The 13,768-nt window shown below is 48.6% G+C and overlaps 4 protein-coding genes across 4 annotated transcripts, besides 1 other annotated feature; 2 read left to right on the top strand and 2 right to left on the bottom strand.

The window, feature by feature from the left end:
- Window positions 1-1,629: 1,629 nt before the first annotated feature.
- FPSE_12323 (uncharacterized protein) lies at window positions 1,630-7,614 on the top strand (the record flags this gene model as incomplete). The annotated part of the gene is made up of 3 exons (XM_009265440.1): window positions 1,630-2,096; window positions 2,143-7,489; window positions 7,552-7,614. 3 exons carry the CDS (start codon window positions 1,630-1,632, stop codon window positions 7,612-7,614), a joined length of 5,877 nt encoding a protein of 1,958 aa, XP_009263715.1.
- A 716-nt stretch (window positions 7,615-8,330) lies between these two features.
- Window positions 8,331-8,389: a repeat region.
- Window positions 8,390-8,401: 12 nt separating this feature from the next.
- Window positions 8,402-9,788, top strand: FPSE_12322 (uncharacterized protein; the record flags this gene model as incomplete). The annotated part of the gene is made up of 2 exons (XM_009265439.1): window positions 8,402-8,542; window positions 8,595-9,788. The coding sequence occupies 2 exons, from the start codon at window positions 8,402-8,404 to the stop codon at window positions 9,786-9,788; spliced, it is 1,335 nt and encodes a 444-aa protein (XP_009263714.1).
- A 557-nt stretch (window positions 9,789-10,345) lies between these two features.
- Window positions 10,346-10,908, bottom strand: FPSE_12321 (uncharacterized protein; the record flags this gene model as incomplete). The annotated part of the gene is made up of 2 exons (XM_009265438.1): window positions 10,346-10,735; window positions 10,840-10,908. The coding sequence occupies 2 exons, from the start codon at window positions 10,906-10,908 to the stop codon at window positions 10,346-10,348; spliced, it is 459 nt and encodes a 152-aa protein (XP_009263713.1).
- Window positions 10,909-12,702: 1,794 nt separating this feature from the next.
- On the bottom strand, window positions 12,703-13,768 carry FPSE_12320 (uncharacterized protein; the record flags this gene model as incomplete). The annotated part of the gene is made up of 4 exons (XM_009265437.1): window positions 12,703-12,855; window positions 13,041-13,178; window positions 13,263-13,385; window positions 13,742-13,768. 4 exons carry the CDS (start codon window positions 13,766-13,768, stop codon window positions 12,703-12,705), a joined length of 441 nt encoding a protein of 146 aa, XP_009263712.1.

Raw genomic sequence — 13,768 nt, 5'->3', positions numbered from 1 at the left:
GGGACAGGAATTTGATCATGTTACTGATATTTGCCAGTGACAAGGTACTAGGCAGAGATATATGTACGTAGCTAAAAGTGTGACCACATCGGAAATATGAGTATGTAGGGGACTTGGGCAGTTGGGTTATCTTAGGCAAAGGAGCTTGCGTGTTTGGTCAAGAGGAGGCGGAGGAACCCTAGCAGACGTTTCACTGGCGGTGGCAATGTAAGGTAGGTATGTGAAAGTAAGTAAGCATGCTCTTTATCATTGAACCCTTATTACGCGTTGACGTAGATGACAACCCTGCCGCTGCCTTGAGTAAAGTATCCCAACTTCATTATATCTGAGTACCTACATGTAATTGCTTTTTGCGATGGCAATTGTATGACGAATCCCTCAAGCACTTTCAATGCCAGGCTGAAGTCTACGTCAGTCAATACTTGGAGTAATGCGGTATCACTATCACAAGCTGTTTGTGATGGTGTTAACTTATTCATTCATCCAATTTCGATCTACGTAGAACTACCATGCGTTAGAGGTAAACCAGCAAAGTGGAACCGACAGGCTACAAATGCAAGTAGCCGATACTAACGAAAGTAACATGCTCGTACTTTAGATTAACCGCTGTTGCAGTATTTATAAGACCAGGAAATAAAATGTCTACAAATAGATTACCTTACGTTAGAGCTTTGTTAGAAATATAGAGCTTCTTATACAGAATGCCAGTTCTGGGGTTATGTTAACTGTTTTATCTGCCTTAACTTTAAATAGCTATTATAAATAAGGATAATTACTTCCTATATATTGCTTTTAACCTAATAAAGTGATTACATTTAAAAGGGAAACAGCTTGATACAGCGCTAAGAACTTGGCTTGGTATGTAGTAAGTAGGTATATATCACCAGATTGAGAAGGCAGAGATCGACTTCTATACAATATTAACTTTCCAACAAAAGAGTCTGAGTTTGATACAGGTTTATGAGAATACCCAGGTATACCTTAGTATTACCTACCTATGTAGGTACCTATCGATAAGACTAATAGTTGTGTTATATTTGGTCCAACCAGGTAGCTTCCATACAGTAGCATAGCAAGAGCCGCTACCACTAGCAGGTATGCAATTGCCCCGGAAAAGAAAACTGGACCCTGACCTACCTGCTACCCTTACGAGGGAAGGGGTATCTTAGGTGTACCCGCCAGGCTACTACTGCTGGCATCATCCATCCATCCCATCCCGCGTCCATCATCACCTGCGTGCGGAACAGTCGCCAGCCCGCTTCATAATATATTTCCAGTTCCTCCTCTCTTCGACTTTTCGCCTTTGCATTTGCAAACATTTACTTCGTTTATGGCCAGGTCGCCGCAAATTCTCCGCACCATTGACTGCATACTTCTAACTTGGAATAAGCAATAAGCTCAATGCGCGTCCGCATCTCTTCGCCCCGCCTTGCGATTGAATAATCAATAAACGTTGAGCTTCTAGCTGCATCACGTCCAGAGCAAAGCTGAGCTCCGCTGAACCCTCGATTCGATTGTACAAGCTGGGTAACGAACCACGCCGACATTCCTGCACTCTGCCATCCTTCTCCGACAAACGTGTCATTCGACTACTGACAACTGCGCCCGCACACACATCATCTGTCCACTATGGACGAGAACATCGGACCTCGCCCGTCGGGTCATGCTTCCATGCCACCAACAGCTAATTCCAGCTTGCTGGCAAACTTCCTACCATACGAGCCCATCTCACGAGCCACGTCTCCTGGTATTCCTTATCCCAAGACTGGCGCCGACGAAGATGATAAGAAACGTTATCGGGCCCGAACCTTTGCCTACTTTTCGCAGCTTCCATTTGAGGTAGAGGAGGAGGCACAGCGCGATGCCGCTCTCCAGGGGATTCTAAAGCAACTATACATTGCTGTTCGAGCTGAAGACTTCTCTCCGGGCGCTCTCCATTGGACGAAGGAGCTCCAGGGATGGCTCACTCTCAAGTTTGAGATGACTAGGGAACAGAGGGCAAAGCTAGCCAAGCTCTATTACTCTCTTGCACTGGCTCCAGGCTTAGATGCGACAGCCTCTGATCGCTTCTTGCGCATGGTCTTGTCTCTGACAAGGTAAGTCCAGCACGCGGATACACGAACATAAATTGACATTTTGCAGGAAAAACCATTACCTAAAGCCAGGTGAGGATCTTGTTCTCGAATGGAGACCCTTGTGGAACGAAATCAAAGCTTGGGTTCTGCCCTCAGAGGTCCCAGCCCATCAGAGCAACCGCAAACGTTCAGCGAAGCAACTACTCAAGCTCTGCACCCATGCCCACACATACTTCGACCCCTCCGAGCGCCGGGCTATGTTGGAAGAGTTTTTGCCTTTCTTCAGCGTCAACGAGTTGCCAAACGCATTCATCGTCGCAGGCGTTCTGAATGCTCTGCTGCCAAGTCATCCTGCCCCTATCAACGAACCTCAGTCACAGCCAGCTGATATTTTCCCAACACTTTTCCATCTATGGTCGATAATAAATCGATCCAAGGCTTTTGATATCTTCTTCATCGACCTGCTGTCCCGTATCGCCAGAGACCATATAGCCTGCTCCTATGTTCCATTCGGTAGCCATGGCATCTTTTCTAAGGACCAGTCCGACCTCATTTTCACGGCCATTCTCAGACTCACACAGATTCCTGTGGGCCAGGCCAATTCTCCGTACACGCCTCTAGATTATCTTTCGGGTGCTGGTATATACGTGGAGAAAGACAAGAAGAAATACCCCGTAGCCTACATGATCTCCCGCTTGATTGTGAGCTCCTTGTCTCCAGCTTGCTTGAAGAATGAAGACTCGATCATATCTCATTTGGAGGGTTTCATGGAGTCTATTGACACCTTCTTCCATCCCTCGAACCAGGGTTCGTGGACCACGATGCTTGGTCAATTGACCCTCTACCTTACCGAGGCGTTCGTCTCACGATGGAATCGCGAGCAAAGTGGTGAGTTGGATCTTCCAGAGGAGCGCAAGATCAACGATGAGTTGAAGAGGCGCTTTGTAATGGCGCTCAAAGAAGTGACTTTCATGGGTCTGTTTTCGAAGAGCAGCCGCGTCTCGTATTACTACTACAGCGCCTTGCAAGGTCTTGCCTATCTTGAGCCTGACCTGGTGCTACCAGGGGCACTACAACGCTTCTACCCCAGTCTTCAGGGGCTAGTGGAGGTGCACAGAACCACGTCAAGCTTGAACGGATTGCAGATGATTGCCAATGTCATGTCCAAGAACAAGGGATACAGATGTCATATCACTGCTCTTCTGGCGCTCGCCCTTCCAGGTATCGATGCAAACGATCTAAACAAAACCCAATACACTCTCAACTTCATCCAAAGTGTTGCTTACAGCATTCCTATGGTGCCCTTGGTCAAGGAAGGTAGTCATATACATGACACCGCATTAGCTATGGAGTGGGTTCAGGGCCAGATGGATCGCATGGAGCGTGAGGGTCAGAATGTAAAGTTTGACTACAAGAACGAGCTTAGTGATGAAGATGAGGCCAATATCTTGAGGTCCTCGACTACTGGGTTTGGCGAGTTCATCTTAACTTTGCTAGGAAAAGTGTTTACTCTGCTTGAGAACTTGCCCGATGCCAACCAAGTTCGAGGAGGAACTCCTGAGGACAATGTTATTAATGCTTTGCCGGCTGCGTTATCGCCGATCTTCGCCTCGTTGTCACCTGAGCTCTTTGACATGGCCCTTGACAAGGTGGCCACCTTTGTGTCGAGCCATGTGGTCCACCAAGCCCGAGATGCGATGGCGTGGATCTTGAATGCGCTCTGCAAGGTCAATCCTGAGAAGACTCTCAAGGTCTTCATTCCCATGCTAGTTGTCAACATCCGCAACGAAATTGACTACAACAACGCCGCATCTGATCGAAGCAGTGGAACAGACTACCTCCCCAGAGATCGAGCCCTGGTTTGGTATGTCAGCATGTTGGCCATGGCTGTTGTGCACGTTGGCAGTGAGGTGTTGAAATACAGGGATGAACTTCTCGGCATTGCCGACTACATGCAAGAGAAATGCCGTGGCTTGCCTACCATCCTGATCTCCAATTATATTCATCATCTTCTCCTGAACTTGACCCACACCTACCCCATTGACCATGCTTTGTATGAGCCTGAGGTCATTCAGCGTGGACTCGACGTCGATGATTGGGGAAAGACCACTGCTCCGGCAGACCTCAGCATTCGATGGCATCAACCCTCGCCAGCTGAGATTGACTTTGCTGTTGAGCTATTTGCATCCCAGACCAAATCTGCCAAAGACCAACTTGAGCTCCTAATGAGCGATAACCCACCCGTAAGCAGGACGGGCAAGAACAAGGAGTGGTCAGATGAGGTCTCTCGCCTCATGCAGCAAATCCGGCTTGTTACATCCGGCATGGCCACCATGTTTGACCCTGAGCGTGCCGCGGGCATTATGACCGGCAATACCGAGGACGACCACGATGTGGCTCGCGAGGATGATGATGAGATGATGATTGACGAAGACCCCCTTGCGGAGGTTGCGGAAGACGAAGAACTGCGTCCACAATTTCGCTACAAAGCAGGATACGCGCTCAAATTCAGCGACCCTGCCTATAGTCGGATTCATGACCTACGAGAAGAACTGGGCCATCTCCTGACTAAAACCCACTCTTTCCTCAACGAAAATCAAGAAGATGATGTGAACTCCTTCACTGCTCTGTATGCTGCCTATCGTACCTGGATTACCGATGTTGGCATCGAGCGTTCTGCACATCCTCTCGAAAGGCATGTGCGACTGTACAAATCTGACATTGCCGCTTTCAAGATCAAAGGTCTTAGAAAAGTTTATCCTCGTCCTCTTCTCATTAAACGTGCCGAGGCGTATCAGCTTCTGCGCCGTAAGCACAATGCTTCTTCGAGGCAGAAGAGCGAGTTGGATAAGCGACTTTTACTTGATCTTGCAGAGTCCAGTCTTTCACTCTATGCTGACGTACGACGAGTTGCGCAGAGTGCCCAGGACTCATCGCTCAAATCGCTTATTGGCAGCAAGCCGCTGGTGATTCCTATTATTCTAGAGCGTCTCAGGAAAGCACTCGATGCGAACGACCATGACAGAATCAAAGGAGGCATGTATACGTTGTTGTTCACGTCTCTCCTGAGAACTCTTGTCAAGGACTGGCGATTTGCTCCTGAAGCTATGCGTTTATACATCGAGACTGCAGGTATCGATAAGCCTTCGATTCAGAACCTGGGCTCGTCAGCGCTATATACGCTCATCGATTTTGGCAAGCCCTTCGAGCGTATGATCATTGTCAACGATGAGCTGGTAGATACAATCAAACCTGCCGCTGATGTGTCAGCGGCTATCGAAAGCCGGCACCAGTTTATTCTGCAACGCCGAACAAGGGTCGAGAAATCCAAGGCCAGTCTAGGGCTGGAGTTGACGCAGCGTGCCAAGGGTGCTCACTGGAAGATAGCCACCCGTTGTGCAGTCTTCGCCACCAACTTGTGCCTTCGATTCCATACTGTGGCACCTCCTGAGTTTATCGATCTTGTCGCTCAAGGCACAAACGATCCTCATCCTAGTCTCCGTGGCTACTACTTGAGCGCGTTCACTTCTGTTTTTACGGCAGTGGATATGAGGGCTGTCTACGGCCATGACTATCGCAACTACCTTCTTGAAAAGGAAGTAGGTGATAGAAACCGTGTTCAGGTTGCTATTGAAAAGGGTGACGCTGAGTTCACCCACAACTTCCTTGAAGCTTTCAAGCAACCTGAAGGGGCTTCATATATGGTCGACGCTGATCACCCTGGTTGGCTTGTATGGGGCAAGAAGTTTACAGCTTACCGTGCAAAGCCACTTCCTTTCAACGCCTACGACGAAGTCGAAAGCGCGTTGCGCGATCAGATGGGACAGATACTGAACCGCGACTGGCTGTCTGAGTGCTTCAGCTACCTAAAGCAGGAGCCACGAGACACGACGACGGATAGGTTTCGCATGAGTAACGTATATCTGTTAATGCATGTCTTCGACTTGATGCACTATGGGAAAACAGCAATCACACTGGATGATGTCAAGGGGCTTGTCAAGGAGGTTTTTGGTGATGGTAACGACAAGCACCAGCACAGAGCAACGTCCGAAATCATTGGTGCTTTGCTCGCAGGCTCTAGCGACGACCCGCCGGAAATTCGCAATCTTGTCTGGGAGTATGCTGCGCCATTCATGCTCAAGATCTTCGCCGACGATTTGACCCCTGATAACCTGCAGTACTGGCTCACATGTCTTCATCTCGTGCTCGATTCTAAAGACCCTCGCCGGTCTCACGAAATTGTTGACACTTTGAGGGCATTCAGACTTGACATGACGTCCAATGCAGCTTTTAAGGAATCATCAAAGGTGCAGCTACTTGAATTCATTGTTGCTGATGGCGGTTGGCACTTCCGACATGACCAGCCTATTCTCGACGATTTTCTTGCTCACATTGACCATCCCTACAAGGCAGTTCGCGAAGCCATTGGTCGAGTGTTGTCGGTCATCTACAAGACTCGATACCATGAGTCATTTGAGAATGTGAGCAAACTTTTGGAGCAGAATAAGGCTGCTTCGACAACTGGTATCAGACCCTATCAACCAACAGAAGAGTTTGCAGCAACTATTAAGGACGTCTTTAGCCGACTTGAAAAATGGCGCCATGAAAGAACACCGGGCCAGCAGACACCCAGCTCTTATACCTCAGGCTCCAAGACTGTTCTCATGTGGTTAGACTGTACACTTTCATCTCATGAATGTATCCAGCTTGTGCCTTTCTTCCCTACCCCTTTCATGGAAGAATTGCTGCACATGATGGACGTCAAGGAAGACCCTGAGCTCATGAGACTCGCGTATCATGTTTACCGCCATCTACCAAACATCCCTTTCCGGGATGGTGAGGACGCGGAATTTATCGATGCACTCATTCGCATTGGCAAGACGTCGACCAGTTGGCATCAAAGGCTGCGCGCCTTAGTAAACATGCAAGTCATTTACTTCAGACGCATCTTTCTCACACGAAGCGCCCAAAGGGAAGCACTCTTTACCGCTGTGTCTGATATGCTAGGAGACCCTCAGCTTGAGGTGCGCTCGTGCGCGTCAACGACACTGGCGGGCATGATTCGCTGCTCGCCCCGTCGTATTCGAGATCCAACAATTGCACACCTCAAGGCTCGTTTCGAGGATGAATTAGAGCGTAACCCAATGCCGAAACGCAACCGCCATCTCGCTGGGACAGATACCCCAGTTGACATTCATAAGCAAATCACACGACGTCATGCAGCAATACTTGGGCTGGGTGCCTTGATTGAGGCGTTCCCTTATGCCACTCCTCCGCCTGAATGGATGCCGGAAGTGCTAGCAATGCTGGCTCGCAAGGCAGCTGCCGATCCTGGAGTTGTGGGCAAGGCAACCAAGACAATTCTTAGCGAGTTCAAGAAGACAAGACAAGACAGTTGGACCGTTGACCAAAAGGTTTGTTCATGCCACATTGCAAAACAGTCACCTACGTAAAGATTTCGCTAACAGTTGATTAGTATTTTACTTCCGAACAGCTGGAGGACCTTGAAGGAGTACTCTGGAAGAGTTACTTTGCCTAATGGAACCGAACCAGGCAGGGCTGTGTTCAGCCTCGGTCTTTTCAAATTGTCCCGGTGACAAATATGGCATACAAGAGTAACTGTGTGCCGATTAGCAAGGAATTTGCAACGGGTGTCATGAATAAAACGAGGATGCCATGTCCCTAAGCCGATCGAATGGATGGCAAATTAGATAGACCTTGTACACGAGACTATGCAGTAGAGGGACTACAAACCTTTTGACATGGCAGTCAATACTATCCACGCGGTCAGGGAAAGAATCCCTGAGCGAAAGAAGGATTCAACAAGTCAAACAAAAAAGAGCACGCCTCTTCGTAACGTCGATATCATAGAAAAAATGAACGAATATTTACACAATTTGCAAAGCCTAATCGCTGAATACCTGTATCCTGATCCTAATGTACATTTGGCAGTTGTAATAACGCAAACCTCAACTTCAAGGGTAATGCAAGCCCAAATATGAGATCAAGCCTAGCTAAAGATGAGTCTGAATTTATGAAATTCTTTACAGGTCGTTGATCGTATCAGAATAATGTCAACGTTGCGATTTGACCTTCATAACGGAGCCTTGTGATTGGTTCAAAGTTGTATACAGGCAAGGGCGGTAACCTGATACCCTCCCTACCCAGATCCTTCGATGTCCATCCCAGTGAGGGGATGATCTCTCCAACGTCTTCCTCTCTCCACTGCTCGAACTGAAAGAATTAAACGACTGACCTATTAATCATTACGGCGGTCCTAGAAACCAACAAAATAGAACCACACAACTTATACTGACAGTGACGCTATGGCAGAATTCGGGTTGCAACAAGAAATGAAGCCTAGAGTGAAGCCTCGTCTTGTCATTCATGGAGGAGCGGGCAACATTCATCCCGACACTTATCCTCCGGAGAAGTTCCAAGCTTATCGCAAAGCCCTCGTTGAAATTGTGAGCTTATATCTCAAGCCCAAAGCAGCAGTAGCTGACTGTCATCTCATAGGTTGCAAGAACTGACCAGTACATGAGAAGACAAGATGAAGGCGTTTCAGAAAAGTCACCCAGGAAGTTCCCTTCAGCCTTGGAAACAGCAACCTACGCTGTCCGTCTCCTTGAGAACAGTCCATTGTTTAATAGCGGCCATGGAGCTGTCTTTACGCGCGACGGGTTCAATGAGCTGGAAGCTTCGGTGATGGTATCTCGTGGCCACAAGAAGCAAGGTGTAGGCGTTATGGGCCTTCGCCATGTAAAGAACCCTATCCTTCTGGCCCGCGCGATGCTTGAGCATGGGGAAGACGATCTCGAACCACGACCTCAGGACGTCAGTTCCGGCAGATTGAACATCCCGTCTGCACAAGGTCATGTACAGCTTCATGGCGAGGCAGCAGAACAGCTGGCGGGACAATATGGGTTGGAGTTAGTCGACCAGAGTTATTTTTACACTCAACATCGCTGGGATGAGCATATCCGAGGACTGGAGAGAGAGCAGAGTGGCCAGGGCCAAGCAACGTGGAGCGTAGATGAGTATGTCTCACAGGGTACTTGCGGGGCTGTTGCCCTTGACCAGGATGGTGTCATCTGCGCCGCGACGAGTACAGGAGGCCTTACAAACAAGCTGACCGGGCGTATTGGTGATACGCCTACCATTGGGGCGGGTTTCTGGGCTGAGGAATGGACTGAAGATGGTGATCCGACAGGGCCATCGACGTGGGACCGCTTAAAATGTAGTATGAGCCAGTCAGGCCCATGCCTAGTACTCAGCAATGCTTTCAGAGGAGCGATGGCAGATTTCCTGCCTACTCCCGCCATGTACACTCCTTTCGGTGCAGGCACATACACAACAAGGTCATTTGGTGGGTCTGGTACTGGCAACGGCGACTCGTTCCTGAGAACAAATGCTCTGCGAACAGTTGCAGCTATCGCAAGATGGAAGCCAGAATCGGGAGCAAAGGCTGTATCCCGTGTTGCAGGTCAAGGGGGGGAGTTACAGAGGAACGCAGGGGACAGATGGCAGCGGACGGGTGAGGGCCAAGGTGGCATCATCGGTATCGAAAGCGTTGTGGTTCGCGATGCCAGTGGTCGCGTAGTCGAGACTCGATCTGATATTCTGATGGACTTTAACTGTGGCGGTATGTTTCGTGCGTGGATTGATGGCAAGGGAAAGCCTCAGGTGAGTATATTTAGCAATGAGCCATAGGTCAGCAGACGGAGGCAACGCAAAGTGAACATAGATAGAGTGGGACAGGGAATGTCATTTATATTCGTTCTGTGCCCAACCCGCTGTAAATCAGAGCATAAATAGCTCAGCAGTAGGAGGTTTTCCGTCTCCCCGTCTTCTTTTTGAACCTGCTGATCCTATGCGCACCCCCAAAACTCCCCTCCGTCTCATTGGGAAATCGTACACAGCACTCTCTCTCTCTCTCTTTTCCCCCTTGTTCAGACATGATTAGTCCGTAATCGCAAGAAGTATGGCAACTCCATCGCTAAGCCAGAATCCGCCTTCCGATAACCCCTCCCAATGTCTTACTCTATTATACATGGAACGCCGGCCCGATGCGAATTGAAGCAATTAAATGTCAGCCAGTTGTTGTTCGTGGCGGTAATGAAATACAAGAGGCCCGGCTCTTGAAGAGCTTGGCCCGCATAATTGTTGTGTGATGGTCGTGATGGTGGAGTTGAGAGTGGGGGAGTCGAAGATTGTTTCGTTGTATCACCGTTGATCGATCGTGATAGTTCATTTCGTCAAAACTTGGTTCACAGAGTGGCCTCCTGGGGAGGAGGCTGAGGAGCTTCTAGCTTGGTGCTGCCGGCAAGCATCTTGGAGAAACCGATACCGACACCCTCGATGACGGCGAGAAGAACGGCACAACCGATGGCACCGTTTCGTGCAGCCTTGTAACCACCTCGAATGGCGAGAGAACCGCCGGTGAAGAAGCCGGCAATGATGGCGTTGTAAGGGTCCTCCTTCTGGCGCACGCCCTTGACGGCGCAGTCGAATGTCGAGAAAAGACCACCCCAAACACCGAAGTTACCACCTAGAACTGGAGCGCGCATCTTAATGGCTGTGATGGCGCCAATGCGTCGCTCGCCGTAGGGAGAGTTGCGGAAACCCTTGATACCGTGCCAGATGGTACCACCGATGGCCTAGTAAGGAAGACAATGTCAGTTACATGTCTCGTTGTATTTTGTTTTATCGTGCTTTTGTCGTTGTGCTGGATCCCAGCTTTAGCATCAAGAACTAAACTTACACCCATGCAGAAAGCACCGCCAAAGTCATTGAGAATGACATAGGGGCAGGGGTCTCGTCCGTGATCCATGTTTTATTATTTGTATTAGAGATTTAACCGCGGGGGAGGGGAGGGCGATGTGAGGCTCGTGAAGGCGATGAAAAATGTGAGGCCGCTGCAAAAGGTTACCGGACCTTGAATCGCAGCGAGTGTTTTTTTCGGGATCGGCCTGAGATTATCCGATCAAAGTATATCGATAACGATTTAGGTCAACCCGACTTCGGCTGACTCGAAGCTTCCATTTGTGTTCTCTAAGGTGCGCCAACCGTCAACTATAGGTTGGTCATGCTTCAGAGGTATATACATTTTACCAGTCAAGACAGCTTTGTAGCTACTGAGCGTCTCTGATTATATCGAGACCTTTTTTTTTTTTTGCAAATTCAGTGATGCTCACAACGTCATACCTCGCCAGGGCTGTTTCGGTTTGTCCCACTAAACCCCGGATCCAGTCCCGGCCGAGAGCGGAGCTTAACCTCCAAACTACTAATTCAAGCTCATCAACATTACAGATACCAGGCGCTTCGGATACTTATTGTACAAACAAACTAATATGTGACTTTATACAACATCAAAGACGCGAGAGGTGTAAGAGAGCATATTCTGCAATCGAATAAGGGTATCAAGAAGTCCTTGCCTTAGTAGCCCAGGATGTGTCGAGCTTGAGAAGAGTATAAACGACCTTTTGGAACTCGACTTTGAACATTGAACCACTCCCGTAGTACGTTCGAAATTTAACCATATTTTCCTAATATTTAGTAGCCACTTGCAGTTAACCAAATTTCTTTGGATGCCTGGCGAGAATTCAGAGGCTGATGCACGAGACTGTAGACATTAGGAGATCCGAATAAACGGGCACAATCTACCCTGTAGAATCACAAGACACTATATGGGAAGCCCCAAAACACATAGTATTATATTTTTGAGCCTTCGTCTACCATGAACTATCGTGGTTTAATATGGAATGTGCACAGTCAGATCATATTATTCAACTGAACCATCAGCGTAGGATGCTTATGGATCATGGAATTGCATCCCAGCAGTGACCCATCTATGAGACATACCAAACACTCTCTCCATGACCTGTACTACCTAAACACTTAGAAATAGATACTTCAAGATACAAAGGCCAAGTCCAACGACTACTGCTCTGGTTAGAACGACACCTTGTGTACGGCGTGAACTCTGGAAGCTCACGGACACGGCAGGAGTCTGGAGCTGTAAGCAAGGACCATTGAAGCTTGGCTGTGATCGCAGTCGGACCGTGAAAAAGACTACGTTTCCTTGATGTCAAGCAAAAACACCGGCCTCCATCCACTACCTCTTGAATTGACCACTCCGAGGCTCAATCACACTGCCGTCCTCTAGCTCGCGGGTTTGAGTCGTACGGTGGTGGCAGTAGTGACGGCGACAAGACCAGCCAAGCTTTAGGCAAAAGGAAAAATAGGCTTCACCATGCGACATCGTGATTGAGGGGGCTCTTGATGAAATGGGTATTGCAACCCCTATCATATGATAGGTCAGACGAACGAAGGAGCAGCCTCGCCGGCAGCTTGGCTAGGTGGTAGATAGTTGATTAGACATAAGCAAGTGGTTGGCTGAGAGGACACAATCGACAGTAGGGTTATGTCAGTTCATCCATCCATGCAGCCATGCCAGGCTTCTCGTAACGAGGTTCGTGTCTGATTACCCAATTACCATCAAGAATGATTAGGTCTGACCCGTCCAAGGCTGGGGCCGATGGTCCGGAGCATCGAGTCCTCGGATGCCATTGGATGCCGAGTTGGTGGAAACTAGAGACTAGGAAGAGTGACGGGATTTGTTAGTTCATGGTGAAGTGACATGGTGGGTGGATAGTTGAAGAGAAACGAAACGAACAGCCCGAGAGTGCCGATGTACTTGGAAGATGGAATTGTAAGTGTTAGTTGGCTTTTGATGAAACGACCAGTTTTGACGTTTATCAAGGTTTGAGTTGATGCACTATTAAAAGTCCAAGAGTGCTCATATTACAGGTAGTCTACATGGTATGTCCCTGCATTATGTCTTGTCTAGTTCAGAGATCATCGTCATAGTCAATGAAGTCGGAAGAAGTGCGTGCACAGTCCAGCCGTGACCCCCACAACAGCTTCAGCATGGTCTGTCCATCACTTTAAGTTAAGGCTCACGCTCACGGCGAGCTCGGGTTGGGTTGAGCCGAGTTGAGCGATGAATTGAAATGAATGCCGCTCAACACCATGAGGCCCTGTATCGCAGCCTGTAGATGAAACGGGCGGAGGCTGCGGATGCCGAAGATCGCCATGTAACTACGGTAAAGTAGTATCAGGCAATTGCCGTGGAATCCGAATAAACTTCCACGGATTACTACTATAACTAACGCCAGGACTTACTTTGCCCGCAGCCTGGAAGGTTCCGTGAATAACCTCAATGGACTGAAACTGCCGATTGCACGTGGCTGTATACAGACTGGCGTCGTACACGGGCGCATCTGCAGTGCAACGTCTTTCATCATTCTGTTGATATCTTCACTTTTGATGACGAAGAAAGACAGTCTTTGCATGAATGATGATGATGAATGTCCTCTCCCGCGCGCTTCCGCGTCTTGAAACAAGCTACCCGCAACCACTGACGTCTTTTGTATTGGTACAGGATCTACGATAAGCGCAATTCCCAGACATGACATATTTGTTCAGCTGGTAGATCATGCATGATATCCTCAATTACACGTAAACACGTATGCTTTGCTGCACAGGACTCCAATTAAACAAAATTAGGGGACGTGAAACATCAACACCACTGAAACAAGACACACAAAGAACGTCAACGTCGGACCGTTGATTCGTTGAACCGGGTTTTGCCACAAACACACCAACCAAGTTGTGAAGTCATCATCCAT

This window comes from Fusarium pseudograminearum, chromosome 3, assembly GCF_000303195.2.
Source record: "Fusarium pseudograminearum CS3096 chromosome 3, whole genome shotgun sequence".
Classification (NCBI taxonomy): Eukaryota; Fungi; Ascomycota; class Sordariomycetes; order Hypocreales; family Nectriaceae; genus Fusarium; species Fusarium pseudograminearum.
The sequence above is the reverse complement of the archived record's forward strand: the minus strand, read 5'-3'. Positions and strand labels throughout refer to the sequence as shown.